Source organism: Lagopus muta, chromosome 14 (genome assembly GCF_023343835.1).
Source record: "Lagopus muta isolate bLagMut1 chromosome 14, bLagMut1 primary, whole genome shotgun sequence".
Lineage (NCBI taxonomy): Eukaryota > Metazoa > Chordata > Aves > Galliformes > Phasianidae > Lagopus > Lagopus muta.
Window position 1 is genome coordinate 8,567,676 of NC_064446.1, and position 22,982 is coordinate 8,590,657.

The following is a 22,982-nucleotide window of genomic DNA, read 5'->3' on the forward strand; positions in this document are numbered from 1 at the left end:
AGTCTCTTTGAAGGGTCTCTGAGCATCTGGCTGTGGCCCCGAGAGTTTGAGGGCTCTGCATCTTTGGTGTTGTTTTGCTGCTGTATCTCCTCCTGTTCTCTGTCAGCTGGATTATGCTCTCCTGCTTGTGGCAGGCCAAGGGCAGCATGTTTGGAGCTGTGGATGGGGAGAGATTTGGACCCATCCTTGCACCTGCGGTTGCTCTGTTGCACAGTTTTGAAGAGCTGATCAGTCCTTCCCACCCCTCACTTCTCGAGAGAGTTGAGGCTTCAGGGAGCTCAGCCTTTGCAAATGAAACCAAACAGTCAAATGCAAAGTCCTTTATTTTCCTCCAATTCATGTTACTTAAGGCTGGAGAAAACCTTGAATGTCACAGTTCAGAGGAAGGGCCAAATCCTGCCTGGCAAGTGTCTGCCAAGGCCAGTGCAGATGGTGGAAAGCTGATGTGCAGTCCCTGCAGTGAGCCCCAGCCTTAGGGCCATCACAGTCCTGCTTGGAGGTCTGTGACTTGATTCCTCACAGCTTTGCTTTGGAGGACATATCTGTTTTCTGGCTTTTTCACGTAGCAGTGGGAAATAGGAAACAAGTGCATCCATATGTTTGACCTTCAATGTGACTCAAAGCAAACAAGCTGACGTGCACGCTTTGTGATGGGAGCCAGTGCCATAACTGAGCAGGGGTTGGTGCATTGTCATTGGGGTCCCTGTGTCCTGCATGGCCATGCAGCTGTGCACAGCATTGTGCCCAGGTGATCTGTGCGACAGCGGGGCAGGACAAGCTGGTGTTGTTGTTGAGAAGGGTAGAGTGGAAGGGGTGACTCAGAGCTAGGGGATGTGGTTGGTCTATAATATGGCAGAACCTGGGTGTGTGGGCTTTGAATATTTGCTGTGACGGTGGGGATATTCCTGTCCTCATGCTGTCTGTGACATTACACACTTCTTCCATGTGCTCTGCTTTTCTGCTGCTTCCTTTCTCCTTGGCAAAATAGAGAAACCATGGTGGCATCTGGGATGTCCCACAGCTATTGCTTCTCTGTGCTGCTCCCAGTGCCATCTAAGCCAGCAGGGCCCTTCTCCCAGCTGCCCCTGTCTGCAGAGCAGGGCTGACGTGGTCTCCAAGGATGGAACTGTGGCTGGGGTTCCTCCTGCTCCCATCTCTGGTATCCGGGGCACAGCAGCCTTTGCTCCCCTCGGCAGCCCTGCACTCCTGCTGTGGGGAAGGCTGATGGAGAAGGGCCAAGCACAGCAGCTCCTCGCCAACAACTTTCTTTGTTTCCAGCCACCTCCCTCTCCCTTTTTTTTTTTTTTTTTTTTTTTTTTTTTCTCTTTTCCTTTTACAATTTCCCACTCCCTTTTCTCTATTAAACTCTTTGTTATGGTTCATTCCCTCCAATGCTTTGGTTTCACAGCCCCTTTGAATTTCTCCTTGCAGCCGGGCTCTTGGCTCCCCATTGTTTCCCTACGTCTTGGGGTGTGGGAGAGGGCGGGTGGAATAAAGAGACTGATCCTTTTTCCCCTCTGCTGGCGAAAGACGCTTGAAATCTGTGGAGTCTTCCACAGAGAGGTTTATTGTATGTAGTCTCTCTGGGCCCAAGACCACACAGGCTCAAACCCATTTAAAAGGGCTCTGCAGACAGCTCTGTCTGCTGGAGGCTGTTATGTCTGGCTGTGCCCTTGGAGCTCTGTGGACAGATGCTGATGCCCACTAGTGATGGGTGCACAGAGCTGGGTGTCCCAGAGCCCGTGGAAGTGTCTTTCCAGCTTGCTGCTGTTCATGTGCCTCTGGCTGGCATGGACATCAGAGAGCCATGGAGCATGTAGTGGAGCTGGCATGATGCTGCCCCTCAAAGCCGTTTTTTTGGGCCTTTCCATGTGCCCCCACAGCCAGGACATTCTTTAGGTCTCCTTGGGGAAGCTGTGGGAGGAGGTAGACTGCAGCCCTGGGCTTTCCTGCAGCTGCTCTCAGGCTTTTCCACGAACTTAAGCGGTCCAGGCTGATTCCTGGTTGTGTTGTGCTCTGTGCGTGTCCTTAGTGTGTTTACATAGGGAGTTCAGAAATGATTATTCTAGGAGGTCACACGGCCTAGCGTTTCAAGAACAGGGAACTATTTTTGTGTATTTGTTTTTTGTATCTGTTCTTAATCCCGTTGCTTCAAGTCAGCCTCTCGAACCACCCGCTCTCTGTAGCCCTGCTTGGGATAGCTTGCCTCTTGGAAAGGTGTGAAACTGAGGGCCTGAGAAGGCTTCAGAGTGCTCAGGCACTTCTTGCTATGAAACTCACCAGAAACCACTGCTATCTGCAGCACTGAGGCTCTTTATGAGTTAGGGAGAGCCCTGTCATGCTGGCCCTGCTGGCTGCCCTTCCCAGGAGGGACATCCCACCACAGTCTGCTCCATAGGAAGGATGGATCTCCCTCACAGAGCCAGGGAAGCATTCGCCAGCTGCCAGCACATTTCCCCTACAGTTGCCAGAGCCCTTGCTGCCATGATGGCTGACGAGCAGCTTTTGTTGACAGCTCTGTTACGGTTGGCCAGGTGCCATTTGCATTGCTTTTAGCAACCTGCCACTTCTGACAGTTCCCTTATGAAGGATTTCAGTCCCACTTTCCACTGGCTCGGTCTCCCTCTGAGTTGTATCTCAAGGAACACTGGAGCGGGGGGAGAGGCGGTGGGGACCAAGCAGGATAGTCTGGGAGAGCTGAAGTATCATTTTTCCACCTTTATAATTCCCATTTAAGGTGCTCAATTTCAAACACAACCAAGAAGAATCTGAGAAGATTGGGTTCCTGATGGTAAACTCCTTGATCGGTAATTTTTAAATAGTTGACATACGGCCAATTACTTGTAACGTAGTGCTCTGCAGGAAGTCTGGAGAGCCAAAGCACCGTGATGTCTGTCGGAGTTCAGCTTTCTACATCTGTTGGTTTCCATTCTCTGAAGGTTTTGTTCCACGCCATCCCTCCAAGGGATGGGAGCAGATGGTGTGCTTTGTGTTAACATGAAGTGCTTCTCTCTTCCGGTGCTAAACAAGACCCACCTGCATCTCTGAGGCTGTCCCTGGTCTCCCTTCCACCCATGGGAGGCCCTGTGCAGGTATAGCGGGCTTGTTTCCTTACTTTGGTGGTGGATGTGGCTGTGATGGAGTTGCCCATCCAAGTGCTCCTGTTGAAGCCTAAAGTTCAGGTTTGTGGGGGTGGCCTCATGCTTAAGTTTTGCAGAATATGGTGTGTGAGTGACCCTGAAAACTCCACACCCTTCCTCTGTGCCATGCTGCAGTCGGACAAATGCTGTCAATTGCATTTCAGCAATTTCTGAAGCAGGGGCAGGAATTCCAGCGCCGCTCGCATGACCTGTGGCTGCAGTTCAGTGGGAGGTTTCAGTCCCAGTGATTTCTGCCTGTCCCAAAGTGCAGCCCCGTACCCTCAGCCATCCAGCCTGGTTCCATAACATGTCTGTGAGTTGGAGCGTGGCAAGGGATGGGGGCTCTCAGGGTGGAGCAGAGTGAGGTTTCCTTTCCTGTCAGAGGGCAGCTGTTGGTTCCCAGGTTTCACAGAGTCAGCTAGATCCCCTCCACCATGCAGAAACCACCGCTGGCCCGGGCAGGCCTGTAAATATTTAGATAGCATTGCCTGTTGGTTTTGGCCACAGCCCAACCCAAGCGCTGGGGTTGCGGCCCCCTCCTAGGCCTGGCTGCCCACCATCTGCTGGGCTCTCCCACCCCTCCGTGGAGCAGGGCCTCCCTGCCAGCGGAGCGGAGCTGCAGAAAAGCCATGAAATAACAGTTTCCATGTGCCCTCAGCTGCACAGCTGGGCCTGGAAAAAGCCTGTCCTTGGGGCAGCCTTTTAGGGAGCGAGCTGCTCAGTGCCACACCTGTGATTGCAAGGATAAAATGGAGTTTGGGGCTGCTGCTGCCCGGGCAGGCGTTGTGCCTGGCACAGAGGACAAGGTGTAGCGCTAGGCCAGGAGGGGAAGAGCAGCCTGAGCACCATGCTTTCCACTTGGTCTGTATCACTGAAGGAAGCACCTGAGGAAGGAATGCATGGGTGTCTGTGGGAGCTCTAAACCGCTCATCCTTGTAAAAGGCTTGGTGGAGTGGCCAACTGCACCATTCATCCCTTTTGAAATTTGCAATTTTCTTGCTAATTAAGGAACACCTGAGCTTTGTCTGGTGTTTTTTTTTTTTTTTTTTTTTTTTTTTTTTGTATTGCCCTCAGAGCATCACAGATGAGAATTGTCAAAGATCTGTGGCATCTTTAGCCAGCAGGTGGGAGGGGGCTGTTGGGGTTAAGGACAAGGGATAGTCGGAAGGAAAGAGGAAGTCAGCTTTGCAAAGGCAGTGCTTTTATGGATGTTGAGGAGTTCCCTTTTCTGCGGGTTTCTTCATCTCTTCTCTTCTCCATAGATGAGGAGATATCCCTAGGGACCTCTCAGCTGTTTAAATGGGATGAGCAAGAAACCATTATCCAGACCCCAGGGAGATCTGCATTCCAGCAAAATAGGAACGAGCTCATCAGCTGGGAGAAGTGCCCCTTCTCTCCATTACAAGGGTGTAATAAAGCTCAGTGTGCCCACAAATCTCAGGGCTTTATTACTCTTCTGAGCATTGAATTCATTTTAGCTTGAGCAAATCCACATCCTGATTAAAATCCCAGTCTAATAAACTGTTGACTCCAAATAAAGGCAGGCTAGGAATAAACAATGAAGAAAAGTTGGCTCTTCCCTCTGCCCCAGTGGAAGGCGTTCTCCAGGCAGGCAGCCAGTGGTGATATAACCCTGTGGAGTGCTGCAGACTGGTAAGGAACCTGGGATATCAGCTGAGCTTCCAACCAAAATGAGCTCATGCTGGCCTGCTGGCAAGTCCTGGAGTAAAGGGTAAAGGCAGCTTGGATGATGCTTAGCAAGAAATTAACGCTCGGTTTGCTGATGGTATGAAGTCATGAATGTTATGAAGTTATTAATTTCATTAGTAAGTACTTGCTTCATATCACTGCTTCCTTCTCTGTCTTAGTTTGGAATTGATTCCACCAGGAAGTTTGTGGTTCCTTGGGAGTCCCCTCACCTAGGTAGCTTGTGCTGCATCAGAAGAGAAGAGATATGAGAAGAGATTTCTAGTGGAGTTTTAGTTTGGCATTCAAGTAGGTTTGATTAGCTCTAAGTGTTCAGTGTTGTGGTGTCTATGCAGGCCTTCTGGTATTTGAGGTTGGCTATTGGACTGGGATGTTGGTCACATTCCAGCATTGAGAAAAACACGCATCTCTGTGGGAAGTGTTTTGAAACTCTTAAGAGATTGTGTTTTAGGCACTGAAACGTCACCCTTCTATGAGCCTTCACTCTTGGTTGTATTAGTCTGAAGTTCCTGCCTGGTCCCTTCGCCTGGGCTTCTAAATGGTTTATTCCTGTGTCACTGAGTTGATATTTCTTTGGAATTTCTTTGGAACTAAGTGAGACATGAGAGTAGAAAGAAGAAATGAACGTGCCCTTGTTCTGCTTACTCAATCTGTTATCAATTAGTGAAGGCTTAGGTTTGCAACACTTGAGAGTTATGTTGGCATCTCACCAAGGGTCATCTCTGGTTTCTGCCAATAACAGGCAAGGACGTTAAATAATTGCCCAATTCTGTTATTTACTTGTTATCTTTCATGGAAGAATAGTACAACTGGGGTGTTTTCTTCTTTCTCTCCCCTCTCATTGATCACCAGTGAAAGCCTGATTGCATGGTCTGTGAATAACTGAGGATTGTGAGGATTAGTTGTATAGCATTTCGTGTAACAGGAGGGTAATTTGCACCCCAGCAGGCTTCAGAAAACAGAACCTCAAGGTGACAGCAAAGCTGTTTATGGAAAACCAGATGGAGTTTTGAACTGTGTAGGCTCAAGTTCTCCTCACAAGTCTCTTTCTGGGATGCAGAATTTGTTATGTACCTGTAGCTTGGGGGAAGGGAGCTGTCTTAATTTCCAGCTTGGAATAAGCATCTTGCAGTCAGCTAAGCCGCAGCAGTGGAGTTTAGTAATTTAAGCTTATTTCCTAGTGTTGCTGTAACTACTTTAAGTGCTCCCATGCACTCCCTGGTTGATGCTCAGCCATTTTGCAGCCGTTGGAGCGTCGTGGGTTATTCTGTCACTTGCATCTGATTTCCTCCTTTGTTCCTTACAGGTGTACATTATCAAAGTCACGTGGTCCAATGGGTCCACAGAAGTCATCTACCGACGGTACAGCAAGTTCTTCGACCTACAGGTAAGCGTTTCTCCAGTTCTTGTGTTTTTTTGACTTCAGAGGGTTGAAAGACCTGGTAAATGGAGGAGCGTGGTTTGCTTTGTACTAGAGGTAAGCATTCCTTTTGTAATCTACCGGGAAATGTTTAGATTTGAGGGAATTTAAGCACAGCTTTGGACATCCTTGGGAAAGCAAGAACAAAGCAACCTCAAAACCTGCACTCAGTGCCATTTGCAGTGCAGTGTGGGGATTTTGTGTGTTAAAGTTAATCTCTCCCTGAGCTGAAAGTGCGTAAGGGGTCATAGGGTGTTTGAGTTTCTCCAGCTGAAATCAATGCAAGTGGTGGTGGGGTTTTTGTTTGTTTGTTTGGGGAGGTGGTGTTACAGCTCATCCATTCCTGTGGAGCTAATTCTGTGCCTTTCCCAAGTGCTAGCACACCAAAATGGAGCTGCTGCTGAGAATCACTGGTTCCCAGCATTTTAGGGAGCAGATGATGGGAAGCTCCCTTTAACCAGCACTCAGTGGATTCACTGCCAGCCCAGAGTGCAGCAGGTGGCAGCTACTTTAGCAATTACCTCCTGGTGTGGAGTTGAGTGGGGAGCTGGGAGGAAGGTGGGGAAGGAATGGAGGCTGGAAAGGCAATCTGGGACACTGGATTGCAAAAAATCTGAGCCGGTGCTCTGGGTGAGCAAGCAATGGGTGTTCTCCACCTCCTCCTTGTACTGTGGAGATGAGCCAAGGGGTCTGTCTGAGCTTTATGAGCCAAAACATAAACTGAGCTGCTGGAACAGGCTCTGTACAGATGCAAAAGGAAAATGCACAAAGTGATCTATGGACCTGCCAGAGAGCTCACTGGCACATCCCTCTCGTGTGGGACTGGGAGGGAAGCTGGGCACCCTTCAGCTTCCTGCGTGTGTGAAGCTGCATACATCTCTGTGCTTTATTTCAGTGGTTGCTGTGCTTGCCTGGGAAAGTGGATACCTCTCTTTAAACTGATGGGGTTTGAATGCATCCTGACACAAACAGGCTGCTAAAATAACAGCACATCTGGGCCTGCCTCGCAAAGCAAGCCCCGAGGAATGTGAATGGCTTTAGTAGGTTCTGCTGGTCAGATGGCTTCAGGTCAGCTTGGAAAGCCTTTTTTAGGCTTGGAAGTGCGGGTGGGTTTCTGTGAGATGACTGCTCCCATGCACAGTGCCCTGCTCCTGTGCAGCAAGGCTCTTACAGAGCCATGAGCATGGTCATAGGGATGTCCATAGTGAGAGCCCCAGTCACCCTTCTGTGCCCGTGCTGTTGGTTCACAAGTTATGTCACACCAAGGCAAGGTGGGCAGTGCTGTGGGTTACCACTGGTGCAGGGAAGGGTTAAGCTGTGAGCAGCTGCTGGAGTAACCAAGGAAATGTGAAAATAAATAAACAGAGAACAGCTGTTGGGCAGTGGCCAGGGCTGGAAGGAAATGGAACTCAGCTCTTCCTTGTCTTCAGGATCTCATCTTCTTTGCTGGTGCCCTAAGGTGGTAGCCAAACTCAGGATGTCCTCTGTTGCAAGAGGGACAGAATGTTGGGGTTTGTGTCTGCCAAAGCAGTGCCTGCCTCTAGCTGTGCTCTTACCCAGGTGTTGCACGGTGTGCCCTGAGGCAGCTCTAGAGGAAGAAATGCTTCATATATAGTGTGGTACATTTGGGAAAGTTCAAGCCAAACCTTCCCCTTCCCTGCTGCCTCAGCATTTTCTTGCAAAAAAAAAAAAAAAAAAAAAAAAAGTAACCACTCCTTTCTGGCTTTGTTGGAAGAATGAATGAAATTGTGGTTTTTCCCTTCCTTCCCTGTTATCACACATGCTTCCTGGTGTACTTACTTTAAACTTGTGGTACAGTACAGTGGAAATTGGATTGAAAGGAGAGAAGTGAAACAGATCCTCTTAGCGCAGTGGAAAAAAAATTGCTCTAGGTAGGCTTGGTAGCAGTGACTGCTGCAGTTGCTGGAGGCCTTTATTGAATGACTGTTTTATGATTCTATGCCAATTTTAGCTCTTTGGGCAGAAATTTTCCATGCTGGAAATTATTCATGCTGCTGGTTATTAGATTAAAAAAGGAAAAACAGCAACGCAAAAGAAGTAATTGGCTAAAAGGGTTTGGTTGCCTCTGAAAACATAGAAAGAAGGGAAGAGTTTTGCAGTGTCCAATCCTGATGATCTTGGTGCACTGGAGGAACAACTGGAAACTAGAGTCCCAGCTGATCCCTGCATCAAAAATCTGTCTTTGGGGCTGTCCAGGCTTACTCATAGTCACAGCTCTGAGAAATCTGGGTAGAGAGATTTCTTAATTCAATAGCTGTGTTCCCAGTGATCTTGGCTGCACTTTCCAGGCTCCAACCAGAAGCCAAGCAAAGGTTTGTGTTGTTGTTTTCTCCAGTAGCAGCTCTGGCTGCATTGGGTGAATGTTGGTGCACCCTGTCACAGATAGTGAGCCTCTTGTCATCCAAGCAGGGATGGGGAGGAGATGTTCTTGGGTGTCAAAATGAGGACAGTGGGACCTGCGAGGGGGCTGGATGGGATGCTGGTGTTTCAGAGCAGCCCCAGCACCGTTCCATGAGTGCTTGGGGATTTTCTCCTGGTATTTCCCTGGTGGGCTTGCTGCTGAATCATTTGTCACCTTCCATTGTGGCCAAACAATTGTTTTAGGAGCTGGGCCAAGTAAAACACATGCATGCTTACTACTGACAGCCTTGCTGGCTGTCCTGCTCCCACTGCAACCAGTGGCACTGTTCTGTGTCCTTCTGCTTTGTGAGATGAGGGTAAAAGGCCCCTGTTGTGTTTGGGACAGCAAACAGAAATGTCCCCAGATGCTGAGCCCTGCACAACGTGTCCCTTGTGGCTCTTACGAGGATGGCCAGTTCTGTGATGATGGAAAGCCATGGAAGTTCAGTATTAGCTGTGTGTAAGGTTGCAGAATAAAGTAAAGAAGCAAATGCAGTAATAAAATAAATAGGTTAATATCTCAACAATAAATACCTTGCTGGTTAATTAGTGTAATGAGTCACGCCATGGCCTTGGGCAGTGCCAGGCAGTGAAATTGGGAATGTTTAAACTGAGTAATACCTCCCTCCTCCTATTTACTATTAATTGCAGGAGGAAACCAAGGCATTCAGTTAATGCTCCAGCATTTTTCTGCTCTCTGTGGATCTCTGGGTTCCTACCCTGTCTCCTCCTTGTTTTCTCCATAAATGTTATGCATCACACAGCAATTTATGTAACAACAATGTTTTAGGGATGAAAACAAAACCAAAACAGATAACCCTACGTGAATTTATAATTCTGGAATTTCAAACCTCAGGTAACTGTGTGATTGCAGTAAATTTGTAACTTCGGATGCTAACCTCAGTTACTCATGGGTCTCTTGGCTGAAGGAGTTCTTTCCTTCGGACAGGATCAAGGCTCTTTTGAAATGCATGATATGCCAGATGTGAGCTATTGGGAGCAGATGAATGCTGTTCCTAAGAAATAAAGCAATGAGATTGTTGCTTTCAAGAATGCCAGTTGTGTTCTGGACGCTAATTGAGCCTGGCAGGTACGTTGGAAACTTTGGCTGGCATGGAAACTGGTAATTGAATCCTTGATGTGCTGTCTCTGGTAGACAATGATCGAATGTGAAGTTCTGTTGTGCCACAGAGGTGCTCCCAGCACTGCCCATGAGCAAGGAGCAGGCTGTGACCGTGGGACCCCAATGGGTCACATCGGATGCATTGCCCTGGAGGCATTTAGCAAACCTTTGGAAAGGATCCTCTTGAAACCGTTGTCTGGACTGACTGTACTGGTTAGCTTTGGTGGCTTGCATTTTGTGTTTTCTGTGGAAACCCAAAGAAAGAAACACTTTTTCCGCTATTTTGTAATTATGAGCTCATCAGCCGCAGGTGGTAGTCATTTCAGGTCCTCATGTGACCAAGAGCCACCTTGTCTTGCTACACTCATGATGTGCCCTTATGTCCAAACTCAACCTTTCAACACCAGTCATGCTCTCACCAGCAGCTGCTCGTGCTCCCTGAGTCCCTTCAGCCCTGTTGCCTTTTGCATGTTGGACAACAGAATGGATGTTCCTGCACTTGCGAGTGGATCCAGCGCATTAGGAAGTGGGTACCAAACCTTCCCTTCCAGCAGGCTTTGCTATTCACACCATGGCCTGCTATCTCACCACCAAGGCAGAAGCTTCTCCTTTGGCATGTTGCAGCAAGCCCTTACACATCAAACTGTACAGGGTACCCTCCCTGGGCACAGGTTGTTGCCCCTTGCAGTCAGAAACTTTTCCTCCAGCCCTATTCCCTAATGAAGGCTGAAGGAAGAGAGGGCGATGCCTTGTGTTTGCTTCTCTGCACAAAGGTTTAATTGTGAGCCAAGGGAAGGAGACGTGACATAGTCTGGAGTAAATGTGCTTGCTGCATGGTTCAGAGGCAGACAAAAAGAGAATGTTAAGTGTACTTAAAAATATGGCTCTGGCTCTCGCACGCTGCATGCACATCCAGCGTGTTTTCCAGTCCTCTGGTCCGTCCATATGTTTAACAAATCCTTCAGGTTCTTAGCTGGAAACTTTCAGCCTTGACCCACCTGGAGCTATGTCATCTTGGAGAGAGTCCTGCATCCTTCGTGCCAACAGCTTTGTGTGTGAGAGGGGAAAAAAAAACACAGGCTGTTGAAGTGGTGCCTACTTCTATGAGAAAATTGGCAAAAGGCAATGGTGCGTGCATGTCATCTCTACATGAAAGGCAGATTAGCTGTTCTATGGGGTTTTTCACCTGCTGTGCACGTGCAGCAAGGACAGAGTGGGAGAAAAAGTCAGAATCGTGGTGATTTAGACTGCTTTAAAATAAAATGTTACATGGAAATGTGCTCAGAAGATGCTGGCTGGCACAGAGGTGAATTGTTCTTGTCAGCCTGTTGGCCTGAATAAAAGAAAATCCATTGAGTAAATTCAAATAAGCCTGGCACCTTGCTTCCAGCGCTGTGAGATGCACCAGTGTGGGGTACAGACCCCCCAGCAGCCTTCCTCTGCTTCTCCTCTTCCTGGGGCTGCATCCCACAGCAGAGCGGGGTGTGTTATCTTCCTTCTCCAGATGTAGGAAAACCAGGGCTGGGAATGCAGAACAGTTTTTCCCCACCATCGCCAGGCTCCTCAGGTGTAGCACAGCCTGCTCTCTGCTTGTACCTCACGCCTGCTCCGTGCTGGCAGTGCTGTTTCTGTTGGTCTCTTTGATGCTAAGGCCCTAAGGCAGTGCAGGCACTCTGCTGCTGAAAGATGGATGTCTTTTTGTGTCCAGGGATTGTAAACAGGACTCTTTCGATAGCTATTTCATAACACAGATCTTATTTCAACACTTTGGGAATTTCTTTTTTCTAAGGTTTGCAGAGTTCAGTGGAATTCTGTGCTGTTGTGTGTGTGTGCAGCAACTGCACGCAGCCACAAAAATAAACCAGCAGGATCTCTCCCTCAGACAGCTGCTTTGTGAAAGACAGGCACTTGCGTGACCAAAGATGAGAAAAAGCCCACAGCTTCCTATGGTGAGGTTCCTGTGCAAAGCACCAGCAAGGCTCTCTCCTTTGTTCCTCTGCATCCAGACTTTGCCAGGAGCCATGAGCTTATGCACCACGTGTAGGAGTACAGAAGAGGTGAACTGTTGTAAGCTGACTCGAAAAGAAGAAACAATTTCTATTAAGATGATCGCTATCTTTGTAGAAGCAGCAGCCTGGATTTTTCCAGCAGCACATCAAAGATCTTACTCATTCTCTCTCTTTCCCTCCACAAAGAACACGTACAGCCCCGTGCACTTCAGCCTAGTTAAAAGTTGGCTCCCTTCATCCTTTTCTCTCCAAACGTCTCCCATTTATAGCTTTCCAGCATTTGGTAGCGGGTAGCCAGCACATTCCCCGTGCGTGTCAGCGCCAAGGCAGGTCAGTTGAGTTATAATTGGCTCTTGCTGGCAATCTGACTAGCTGCTAAATTCTTTACCTGGCAGCTGAGCAGGGCTTTGAGCTGCTGAGAGCTGTGCCTGATGCTGGGATGTTGCAGCCTTTCCTCCCAGGGCTCCTCTCACCTCCTGATCTCATCGCTCCCAGCTGTGCTGAGTTCATCTTCTCAGCTTCACCCCCTGGAGCTGCCAGGGGGCCCTGTGGTCCACTTTCATTCAGTTTTCTTGGCACCTGCCTGTGGAAACAGGACAGGGAAGGGATGGCACTCAGCTACGCATCACTCCATGGGTGTGCTGCCACCCGTGCAGGGAGGAGGCCCAGAGGTGGGGTGGCTAAAGCTCTCTTGGATGACCTAGAGGCCAAGCTAAGTTCTCTGGATGGTGATCCAATGTGTTTTTATTTGGTGCTGTTTTCAGTAAGGTGATGTTTAAAGGTTGTCCTGTAATATGAGGAGATGGGCTACACCTCTCTTTCCACCAGCCTGAAAGGCTGAACTTGTCTCCTTCAGCTTTCTGGAGGGAAGACCTTGCAATTGGTATCATGCAAAAGCAGCCCTGGGTCTGAAGCATATTGTTTGATAAGTACTACTGATACTTGTGGGGAGAGAGGAGATTGGTGCAAAGAGTCTGTGCCTGCTGAATTCTTAGTGAGATGGCTGGGAGCTGAATGTGTGTGATGCAGTAAAGGGCACACAGCAGTTTGGAAGTCCCACTGTGAACCAAGGTGTGGATCTCTGGAATGATCCTTGCAGGGTCCTGATGGAGCCTGGGGATAAGTGAGGATTTTAACTGCCTGCTCTCCCTTTCCATGCTGTGATCCATCTTAGAAATGATGCTCCTCTCCTTTTACTTCCTTTGCACACCTTTTCCCTTCACCTCCGACTTCTCGTCCCCATCTCTGGGACTAAGCACGGACATTTCCTAGGTATGTGGCGCTCTGGAGGACAGCAGCAAAGAATAAAGCAGGTCTGTGCCAGCCTGGCTGTTCCATTGGGTGGGGGAGGATGTGTGTGCAGGATCTGCCCTTCCTCTGGTTCATGCCTTCCTTCTGCTATGCTGGGATAATGTCTTTGAGGCCTTTGCAACAGTGGTGAGTCACTGAGCAGTGAATTACAAATGATATTTATGGCTGTCTTTACCTGAAAGCATGGCATTATAGATTAGGTCTGGTAAATGTAATTAAGGTTGGTGGATTTCTTGTTTTAATACTACTTTTGGTAGGAAACTTAAAGTTTGGGCAAGAAATAGCTATCATTCAGATGTCCAATGCTTTTCCAGTGTTGGTACCATCATACATTAGCCAGGTGAGGCGTGTTCTGATGCATACAACAATTCTTTGTGCTCCTGTTTTCTCTGCAAGCTGGGCTGGCTAATCACTGGCCATCAGCCAGCACCCAACCTGCTGGAAACTGAAGGTATTTTGTCATAACATGCTTTGTGAAATGCTCCCTCACAGAGCAGTTGTAGGACAGAGGCGATGCTCTCTAAGGCTGATGGATCTCAGTGCAGCATCACTTGAAGGTGGAGAACCTCCCCACCTGCAGAGCTGCCCACATCCCCGTGGGCTTGGGATGGCTCTGAGGGCCAGGAATGAGGAAGAGGATGGAGGAGGTGAGACCTCTCCCTGTGTTTTGCTGCAGGCAGAAGTTCACTTGGTTCATCTGTGTTGTGCAACTCCAGCTTGTCTGAGGCACTGGCGTCCGGAGGGCTTTGGCTGAGGCTTTCAGCCTCACAAAATACAGCTGTCATTTATCTCAGAGTGTTTCTAGCATTAAAAAAATGAAGGAAATACCACTTTTTAGGAAGCTTAATTTGTGGGTCTGCCTTCTGCTCTGAGAAACTGTGTGTTGGCCATGCCCCTTCTCCTGGCTCCAACTACTGAGCCTGGTGGTGGAGACACAAAATCTTGGAGTTCACACCCAGTCTCGTCAAGCAGAAATCCGCAATCCATGTCTCTTCATGGCTAGTGTGCATGATGGAAATAACTGGTGAAACAGCCGTGCAAGAGGTCTTTGTGCCATACCACGCAGTGTGCCAAGCAAGCTGGGCAACTGGCTGCAAAACCATCCCATTTCCTTGTCCTGGGCTGGGAGGAAAGTTGGTGTTAAAACTTCAGCAAAGAAAGAAACTCGGGTCAGTACATGTAAGACATTTTCTTGTTTTTAATTTAAAATCAGGTAATAGCTTCTATTAAATGTTGCTATTAACTGTTAATTTAAAAGATAGCCTTATTATTGATGAGTCACAATGTAAAATTCCTTTTAATTTTTGTGGCTAGATTCTGCTATTTAAATTGCAGTGTTAACTGAAATGGATACCTGTCAGCATTTTCCAGCTCCCCACCTCCCATCCTGCGGAGCTCTGAGGCCTCTGCCTTCAGTTGGAATCTTCCCTCCTGCCAACAGTGCCTTCTCTGAGCCCCCAAACCTTGGTGATTCTTACAGGCAGTGGGTTCAGGCAGAGGCTTTCCAGTTTTTCAGAATCTCTGGTCAGGCGATGCTTAGAGAGGAGCTCTGACAATCCCCAAATTTAGGTACTGTTAGGGTTTGTGTTCCTTTAGGGGTTTAGTTGTGCTGACAATTCTTGGCATTGCTTTCTCTTCCCCTATTGCTGCCGGGTCCTAGAAAGGCAGATGCAGTTCCAGCTATATGGTTTGTGTGAACTCTATATATGTGTGTGTGTGTGTGTGTGTGTGTGTGTGTGTGTGTGTGTGTGTGTAATCTACGCTCTCACAAGCACAAAGCACTGGGGCTTCTGCCTGCTGCAGGCTATGTGCTCACAGGCCCCAGCACCCTGGAGGGGAACAAGTATCCCAGGTCAGAGATGCTCTCCATGTCCCCTGCAGAGGCAGTGCTCTGTGTGCTCTTGAGGCTTCCCGATACCCCGCTCCCTGTTAAGTGCATCATCTCCTCGGTGAGCTGCAAGGCCGCTCTCCCCCACCAGCTATCATTTAACAGCAGCACTCTGGTTTTGCAATAACCAGAGCTTCTTGGCGAGCTCCAGCCCTCTGGCAAGGGCTGTCTGGACTCTGAAGCCCCGAAGCGCGTGTGTGTGCGCTGGCTGCTGAGGCTTCCTGCCGAGCTCGGGTTTTGGGCACCGCTGAATTTGGCACCTTTAAATGCCCTTTTCTGTAAACAGAGCAGTACAAGGCAGCCTGTGGTGCTCATAGCCACCCAGCCTGGCGCCCCGTGCTCCCCAGGAGAAATGCTGGTGGTGGAAAGAGGGGGTGGAGAGCAGCAAGGTCGTGCAAAGGCATATGTGGTTAATATGGAAACTTTGGGTTTTGGCAGCTAGACTTAAAGGGTTTGTCTTATCTCGTTTTCCTGTCCCATCTGTGTAATAGTGGCCCTGGCTCCCACGGAGCTGCTGGTGACAGGCATCTCCATGAGCCCAATGAGGATGAAATCTTTCCTTGCATGGACAGAAAACAACTCCTCACAAGCTTCTGCTGATTGTGCTTGCTCAGCTGGAAAATGGGGTATGTGTTTAGGGAAGAAGCAGCAGAGAAAATAGCTGGTTAGGAAGAAGTCTGATGCAACAGAAAGGTCATGAGGCTTCTGTTTCTGACCAGCAGTGCTCTCCCAAGTGGTCGGACTGCAGCTTTGGCAGCTCTGCCTGTAGCTCAAATGCCACCTCCTTTGTCTTATCACGTTTGGGCCTGCCACAAGTATAAAGCTGCATTAATTTCAGGAAAGGAATGCACAGCAGTTTGCTTGTGTGTGCTGGAGCGGGGAAGATTTTTGAGAAGGGAGAGGTTGAACAGAGATCACACTGTGAGTTACGTAGGAGAGAAGCTAATGAGTGGCCACCCAGAGGTTTGGGCAGGCATGTGGTTGGAATGGGGTGGCATGCACATTGGGCAGCCCTTGGTGGCTGGGAGCTGGAATGCTTTGCTGGAGGCCGCCTCTCCGTGCAGAGCGTGGCGTTCAGTGTGAAGTGAGATCTGCCTACAGCCTTTGGGCTCAGCCCCCCCATCTCAGCTGCTCATCAGGCAAATGTGTTGGTATCGTGGAGTCATTTGAGTTGGAAGGAACCTTTAAAGGTCGTCTAGTCCAGCTCCTCTGCAATGAACAGGATATTTCTCCACCATTGTTTGCATTTCTCCAACAGCTCAATCTTATGGCTTCCTGGTCTTCCCAGCAGATCCAATTTGGGATGCTGGAGGGAAGTGAGTGAACATGAACACGCTCTGCAGCCTTCCCTATGGCCGCTGCTGCCTGAACAGCTCACGTTGTGATATTTGCTCAGTGGGCTTTGGGCTGATGCAGGTGGCACAGCTCTGTTCTGCTCCCACGCCAGGCTCCAGCCAGGGCTGACACATTGTGGGTGTGCTGGAGGGAAGTTCCCAGGGATGGGATCTGGAAGAGGAAGCAGCACAGACCAGCATCACCCCTAGGTATTGCTGTATTGCTGCTCCGTTCCCAAGCATGTCTACTGGCAGGAGTCATTTCCCATGGCTGGGTCGCACTGGTGAATGATGGATGCTTATTGATTGCTTGGTGGTGTTAATGCTCTGCTCTCGGTGTGCATGTGGAGTGTGGAGCTTTTGGTGCTCTTTGATATGGCCTGGGACCTGCTGACCCAACATAATGCCAGCTAGAGTCTATGCTGCAATTATCAGAAATTGTGGGAAATGTTTTAGTAAAGTACTGTAAAGAGAATTACGGCTTCCAGGATGTACCACCTCCAAATCAGATGTAAAAAGCTATAAATATTAATCACCCACTAAGCAGAGAGGCCAGCAGTTCAGTGAGGAGACTGTGTTAATGGAGATCAGTGCTGTGGGATTGCTGGGGGCAGAGCTCTTGCTCTTCTCCAAATGGGAGGCGTCTCTGCTCCCCTCTTTTCCTGTCCTTTCAGTTTTTAAAGCTTTGTGATCTCTCTTGAGTATATTCTTGGCAGCTCAGAAAACAAACAGTGAGTGCTTCTCTGGAACTGTTGGGGCCATCGTGACGTGGATGGTGATTCTGGATCCCATAATTCTGGGGTGTCTCACCTGGTGCCTTACTAAGCGCAGGCTCTGGGAAGGTGCACATCCATCTGGTTCCTTTCTGAGTGCCTTGGAGCAGGCACCCAGAGCTACTTGTTGCTTCTGAAAACACAGCTTCTAATGACCTCAGACGTAGTTCTCAGTGCCCTTGGAAATTTGCTTGAATTAGCACAGAAGTTACTGCAGGGAGCAGGGCCTGACCTGACCAAAGCACATTGTATCTGAAGACCAGAGTATTCCTTGTGCTGCCTTCTTGTCTTGGTCTTTGGCCCATCTGCTGCAGTCATCACGTGGTGTTATGGGGATATTGGTGACAAGCTCCCATCCTCTCATCACAAGTGACTACCCTGATTCTCTCTTAGTGAGCTTTGTTTTTTTAAGTTTCCAGGCTTGATGACAGAATACAAAACTCATTACACTGAGGTTAAATAATGGCTTTTAGGGGTTAGATGGTTAGGGCCAAGCTTTCATTTGCTGGAGATGCTCAACAGACGGGGCACTGCAGTGTCACTGGGCATGATCGCTCAAGCCAGTGGGTGCATCAGGCAAGCACTGATGAAGTTCTACTTAGAAAATCAGCGTGTGCTCTGGCTGGAAACATCTCCAGTCCTAGGCACGGAAGCTTTTTGCCTGGTTCCTCTTGGAGACCTCACATTGCACTCAGTTCCCTGAACCTGCAGGGAGGATGAGAGCAGGAGGGCTGGGGGTGCTGGGGCAGGACGGGCTGGGTGTGCTTCCTGCCTGCGCCCGCTTCCCTTTCCATGTGAGAGCTATTCACAGCCACTGACATCTCCCTCTGTCTAATGTTTCCTGTGATTTCATAGGAAATTTCTCTTGCAGTGGCAGCTGCTGCCAATTTGTGTAGCCCTTTTCTCTGACCTCAGTTAATTCTTTTTTGTCATTGCTGAGCCGTGCTTAAAGTTTTCCATCAGGTTTTCACAATCTGGCCTCTGTGATGCCATTTCCTAGCGCTGAGCAGGTCAGGATCACCCTGCCCAGTAATGCGTAAGAAGCATTTCAATCTATCCCTTGCACTAGAAAGGCAGGAACTGGAGAGAAGCTGTGGTCATCAGGAATCTGCTTGGTTGTGCTTCCCATCAGCTGCAGTTTCTCCTTGAACATCGTTCAGCTCGCACCACGTGGTCACAGTGAGCTGAGTGCTCTGTGACCGGTGTCTGTGGAAGGTCAAAGCGGTGGTGCAGCACCAGCAGTGAGGTGGGTTCTCTGGGCTCACCCTCTTCAGCTCAGCATCACCAGCACTTGGGGTCCAAGCTTACTCCTTGTTGGTCCTTCTGTCTTCTGGGCTGCTGCTTCCATGTCCTGTTTCTTCCTAGGCAGTCTGTGGAGATGAAGGGAAGGTGCCTCTTATTGCATGACAAAATGACCACACACCAGCAGTCCCCAGGCTTCCAGATGTTCTCTCTTTTGCACATTGTTTGGCAGACGTTCCCCAAACACCGGGGTGCCAGGATGCTCTCGTCTGCAGGAACACATTTGTGAAGACTTTGGTTTGTGTCTCTCTGAGCATCCCAGTGGGTGCTGCTGTGCCATTGGGCAGTGTCTGGGCCTGAGGCCCTTTCACTTTGTATTTTGGGATGATTGGGTCACATCCTGGGGGGCTGGAAGGAGGTAGATGAGAAGGTGTGAAGGAAGTATGAATGTCCCCGGCCGGAGCTGGCCACGATGGGGACAGTGGGGCACACAGCACAGCTATCTGCCTGCTGCCTCCTTTTCCCTCAAGGAATGGTGCTGAGGGGAATTTGTGGGGGGTGAGAGCACATTTGGCTCAGGCCCATCTTTTCACCAGCTGCCTTTTCTCAATGGGAGGCAGTTGCTCTCACAAAGAGGCTCCTGTGACTGCTGCCCCTGCCCAACCGGATTGTGAAGACTTTTGTTGAACTTCCATTCTTTTTTTTTTTCTTCAAACTTTTTCCTTGGGACACTGTCAAAAGCTGACTGCTTTGCTCTGGATCATGGCTGTGTCTGGTACAGCATGGATTAGGTCAGCTCTTCCTTGTGGGACCAAAGTGGAGGAATGTGGTTTAACTCTAAACCTCCATCTCGCAGCCAAAGCAAATCCTGACGATAAGAAAAGGGGGGAATTTCCCTCTACACACAACCACAGCTTGCACACTGTGTCCTGATCTTATGCAAGAGTGAAAGAGTTTGCTCTCCTTGTCTGAGTATTTCATCACCACCATCCCGTGGTGTTAGATCATGTTGTTCAGTGACGTGCAGCATCCCCTTTATGAGCTGGCAAAGATTTGCTTTCTCTTCTGCAGTCCTGTTGTGAGCCACACAAGATGCAGTCCTCAGGAATAGAAAACCCATGCTTGGAGCTGGCACTGCAACTCAAAAGCAGCAAATCCCACACCCCCCCCAGTTGCCAGGCACTGCTTCAAGAGTCATTTCATGCCCCTTCTTCTGCACCGTTATCAGGGAATGCATTCCACCTTGACAGACATTTTTCCTTCCACCAGACAGTCCTTACCAGCTACCAATGCTTCATCTTGTTGTTTGCAGACTCCTCTGGATCTGTCTGGAACTGGGAAGCACCCTCACAGCCCTGCTCCTCCAGTAACCATCCATCCCTCCGGCATTGTGCTGTGTGCATGAGCAGCTCCAGCTTGGGCAAAGCCCATCCTGAATGTTCTGCTTCCTGGGAACAGTGCTGAGTGTATACGTTGTCCCTCCCCTAGGATTGCCAGCAGCCTGCAGCTCTGATAAATGATTCAATTAGGATGTTATCTTATGGGTTTCCTCTTAATGAAGAAGCTGCCTGGCAGTGTGCTAGCTGGTGCTGCAAGCAGCTGGGGAAGGGCTCCTTGTTCTCTCTGGGTGCCCATTTTACCTCCTGCCCTGTTAATGGGCCACTCGGCCACAGGCAGGCGTGGGAATGTGAAGCCCCAGGAATGTGGCTGCACAGGCAGTTCTGAGTTAATAGGGAAACCAGTGAACTGATAAGATAAGGCAAATTGGTGTGGGGTAATAAATGGAGAACAACAGCTCTGTGCCCTGATGTGCTGTCAGGAGGAGCCTGGAGGTGCTCTGCTGGGACACCCGTGCCGTGGTGCTGGCACAGGGAGCTGGCACGGGCACCAGTGTGAGCACCATCCAGCCCAGCCATCACTGCTGGTGTACCAGTGAGAAGTGCCATGCGAGAGTTCAACTTTCTGCCTACCAAAAACACACCAAAGTGCTTTGAGCTGCACCCGCTCTAGTTTTTTGTTTTGAAGATTTTGTCTCCAGTACTTTTAAATAGTCTCAGAGGGGGAGAGACAATAAGGTTATTGTTTTTGTCCTTCACTTTCCTTCCCAATGTGACTGACTGCATTGCTGGGAGCAAGACTGCTTCGTGGCCCTGCACTGTTCTGCTCCACATGGGTAGCTGTGCTCCTAAGGGCCCTGCAGCTGCTTGCTGCTCCTCTGCCCCATTTCCTTCTCCCCCCTGAATCTTGGCTGGCTGGGAGAGTTTTCTCTTCTGGGAATGCGATGTGATCACTGTTATTTGCAGCTTGGATGGAAACCCTGCCTGCTGACATGATTTGTGGGAGTCTCCCCATGCTGACTGCCTGTGTTCCAAAATTCCTTGTCTGCTTGGAGTGTGTTTCCCTGCTGGGGCTGGGGAGGAGGGTTTTCTGCAGAGTGAGCTGCCTGGCCCTCCTGCTGCTTACCTCGCTTTCTGCAGCTCATTTTCTGGTGTGTCTGTGTGTCCCCCCCCAGCACCTGTGGGGCTGCTGTGCTTTTACCCACCTTCTGTCCTTTTTCCAGGACTCCTGGGTGAGAGTGGTGGAATGATGTGCGCTGTAGTCCCTGTCCTGCAAAATCAGCTGAGACGGGATGAGCCAGAAGTGGTCCAGGGAGCTTTGAAACACAGAGACCTGCAGCTGGGTTCCTCCCGGACTCCAGCATCACCTCAGCCCTGAAGCCAGTTTTTTTTCATTGCTGTTACATCTCCCTGCTGCAGCTTTGTGTGCTGCTACTGTGGAAGGACTCTCAGCTCGTGACCAAGGCTGAATTTCTGCAGACATGTGCTCTTGTATCACTAACACAAGCTGCCTGCCATGGTTAGAGCAGGCTCTGGGGCTGTTTTCTTTGGAGTGGGCTTCAAGCTGTTCCTTAGCCACAGGCTGATGTCTAGCAAAACTGATGAACCAGCATGTGCTGCTGCCTTCCATGAAGCTGCTCAATATGGCAGCCAGGCTGGGTGGGATGGGATGAGGGGTACCGACCTCTCTGTCATGCTTCTTCCTCATCATCCTCTTCCTCCTTTGCTGCAGGATCTCACAATATCTTTTCCTTCTTTCTTGCAAGGGCAGAGCAGAGCATGAGGGGAGCCCCAGGCTTTGGGCAGCCACCGTGAGAGGCATTTTAGTCAAGAAGCAGCAGGAAATGGGGAACTAACGTGCTAGAGTTCTGGCGTTTGGTGGGATCACGTGGGTGGGAGCAGCTCTGGCCAAAGTCACTGTCCAGGCACGTGTGCATGGGGAAGCTGCGGCCTGCACGTCCTGCCTTGGAGGCTCTTGGTGTTCAGATCCTCAGCTTGCACTCAGAAATGAGAGGAGGGGAACTCTTCCAGTGATTCAGGAATCGCACTGCTAACGGCAATCAGATGTCAGCATTTGTGACTTGTTTTGTTTTGCTCGTCCTGCACCAGTCACAAGCTCTGAGGAACTGATCCAAACAGGAAGATCAGGGTTAGGGCGGTCAGACCCCGTGTGGCACAGAGCTGGGGCTCACAGGGTGACGGGGCTGTTGGGACATCCTTTGTTTTGAGGGTTGGTGGAAGAACAGGAGTTGACTGCGTGCCCGGGGAGCTCTTTGCTGTAAGCTCACTGAAGTTTATAGTGGAAAGAAGCTGTAAGCACAGCACAGTGTCATCCTGGTTTGGAGATGGTTTCTTTTCATTTTGAAGAGAATATTTGACAGCTTTTTTTGGTTTTCCTGTTATGTTTGGGGACTTTTTTTTTTTTTTTTTTTTTTACTCACAGTGTAGGAAAAGCACCTCCTTCCTTCTGCCTCTTCTTCACCAAACCTCGAGAATTTTATCCTGGTGCATTTGAGATCCAAGAAATAAAGTATTCAGGTTTTGCATGTGCCAGAGCTGAGGTTCTGTACGGACAAAAGGGGCTCCGTTGCATTGTTACAGTACTTTATACAAGCTTGTGATCCATAGTGGAAGAACCATGAGCTAGGAGCAGATGCCCCCTCTAAGCGTGGAAAAATAGGTGCTGAAGGTGAAGATCCATGAAAACCAGGGAGCCAGGCAGGAGGACCTGCCCCATGGTGCTGAGACCCCCATGCCTGGCCCATATGGGCATGGGGAAGGGTTTCCCAATGTTTTGTGCCCAAGCAGCAGGTACAAGGGAGCATAGCTTGTCAGTCTGTCTGCTCAGTGCTGCACTCCCTCCGGGGCTGCCCACAGATGTTTCTCATGGGGGTGCCATGGGATGGATGATTGTCTCCCTGGTTGTGTTGTTTCCTCCCTGCTTTAAATATTAATTGTGCCAAAGGAGAATAAGTGTATTGGCTTCATAGATGCTTAGGGCAGTTCCTGGGCAGATTGTCTGTAGTGCTTCCATAGGTGTTTAGATGTTTATGTGGAATGCAGTAGGTTCAACAGGAGAGGATAAAACCAACTTTGGGTACTCTGGGAACCAGGGTGCTCTGCAGGTGATGGGAGAGAGTGCTCAGATCCGTGCTCCAGAGAAAGCAAGGGAGAACTTGCATCTCCATCCCATTCCTTCCGAAGCGGAGAGTAGTGGAACTGCAGGATGGATGGATCAACATAGGATCATTAAGATTGGGAAAGACCTCTAAGACAA

At 49.4% G+C, this 22,982-nt stretch overlaps 1 protein-coding gene across 2 annotated transcripts in view; it reads left to right on the plus strand.

The window, feature by feature from the left end:
* SH3PXD2B (SH3 and PX domains 2B) overlaps positions 1-22,982 on the plus strand; it is a 66,031-nt gene that overhangs the window by 5,252 nt on the left and 37,797 nt on the right. For both annotated transcript variants that reach the window (XM_048961121.1, XM_048961122.1), the window contains exon 2: positions 6,154-6,234. In XM_048961121.1, the coding sequence (XP_048817078.1) occupies positions 6,154-6,234 (81 nt within the window). The remainder of the gene's footprint in view (positions 1-6,153; positions 6,235-22,982) is intronic.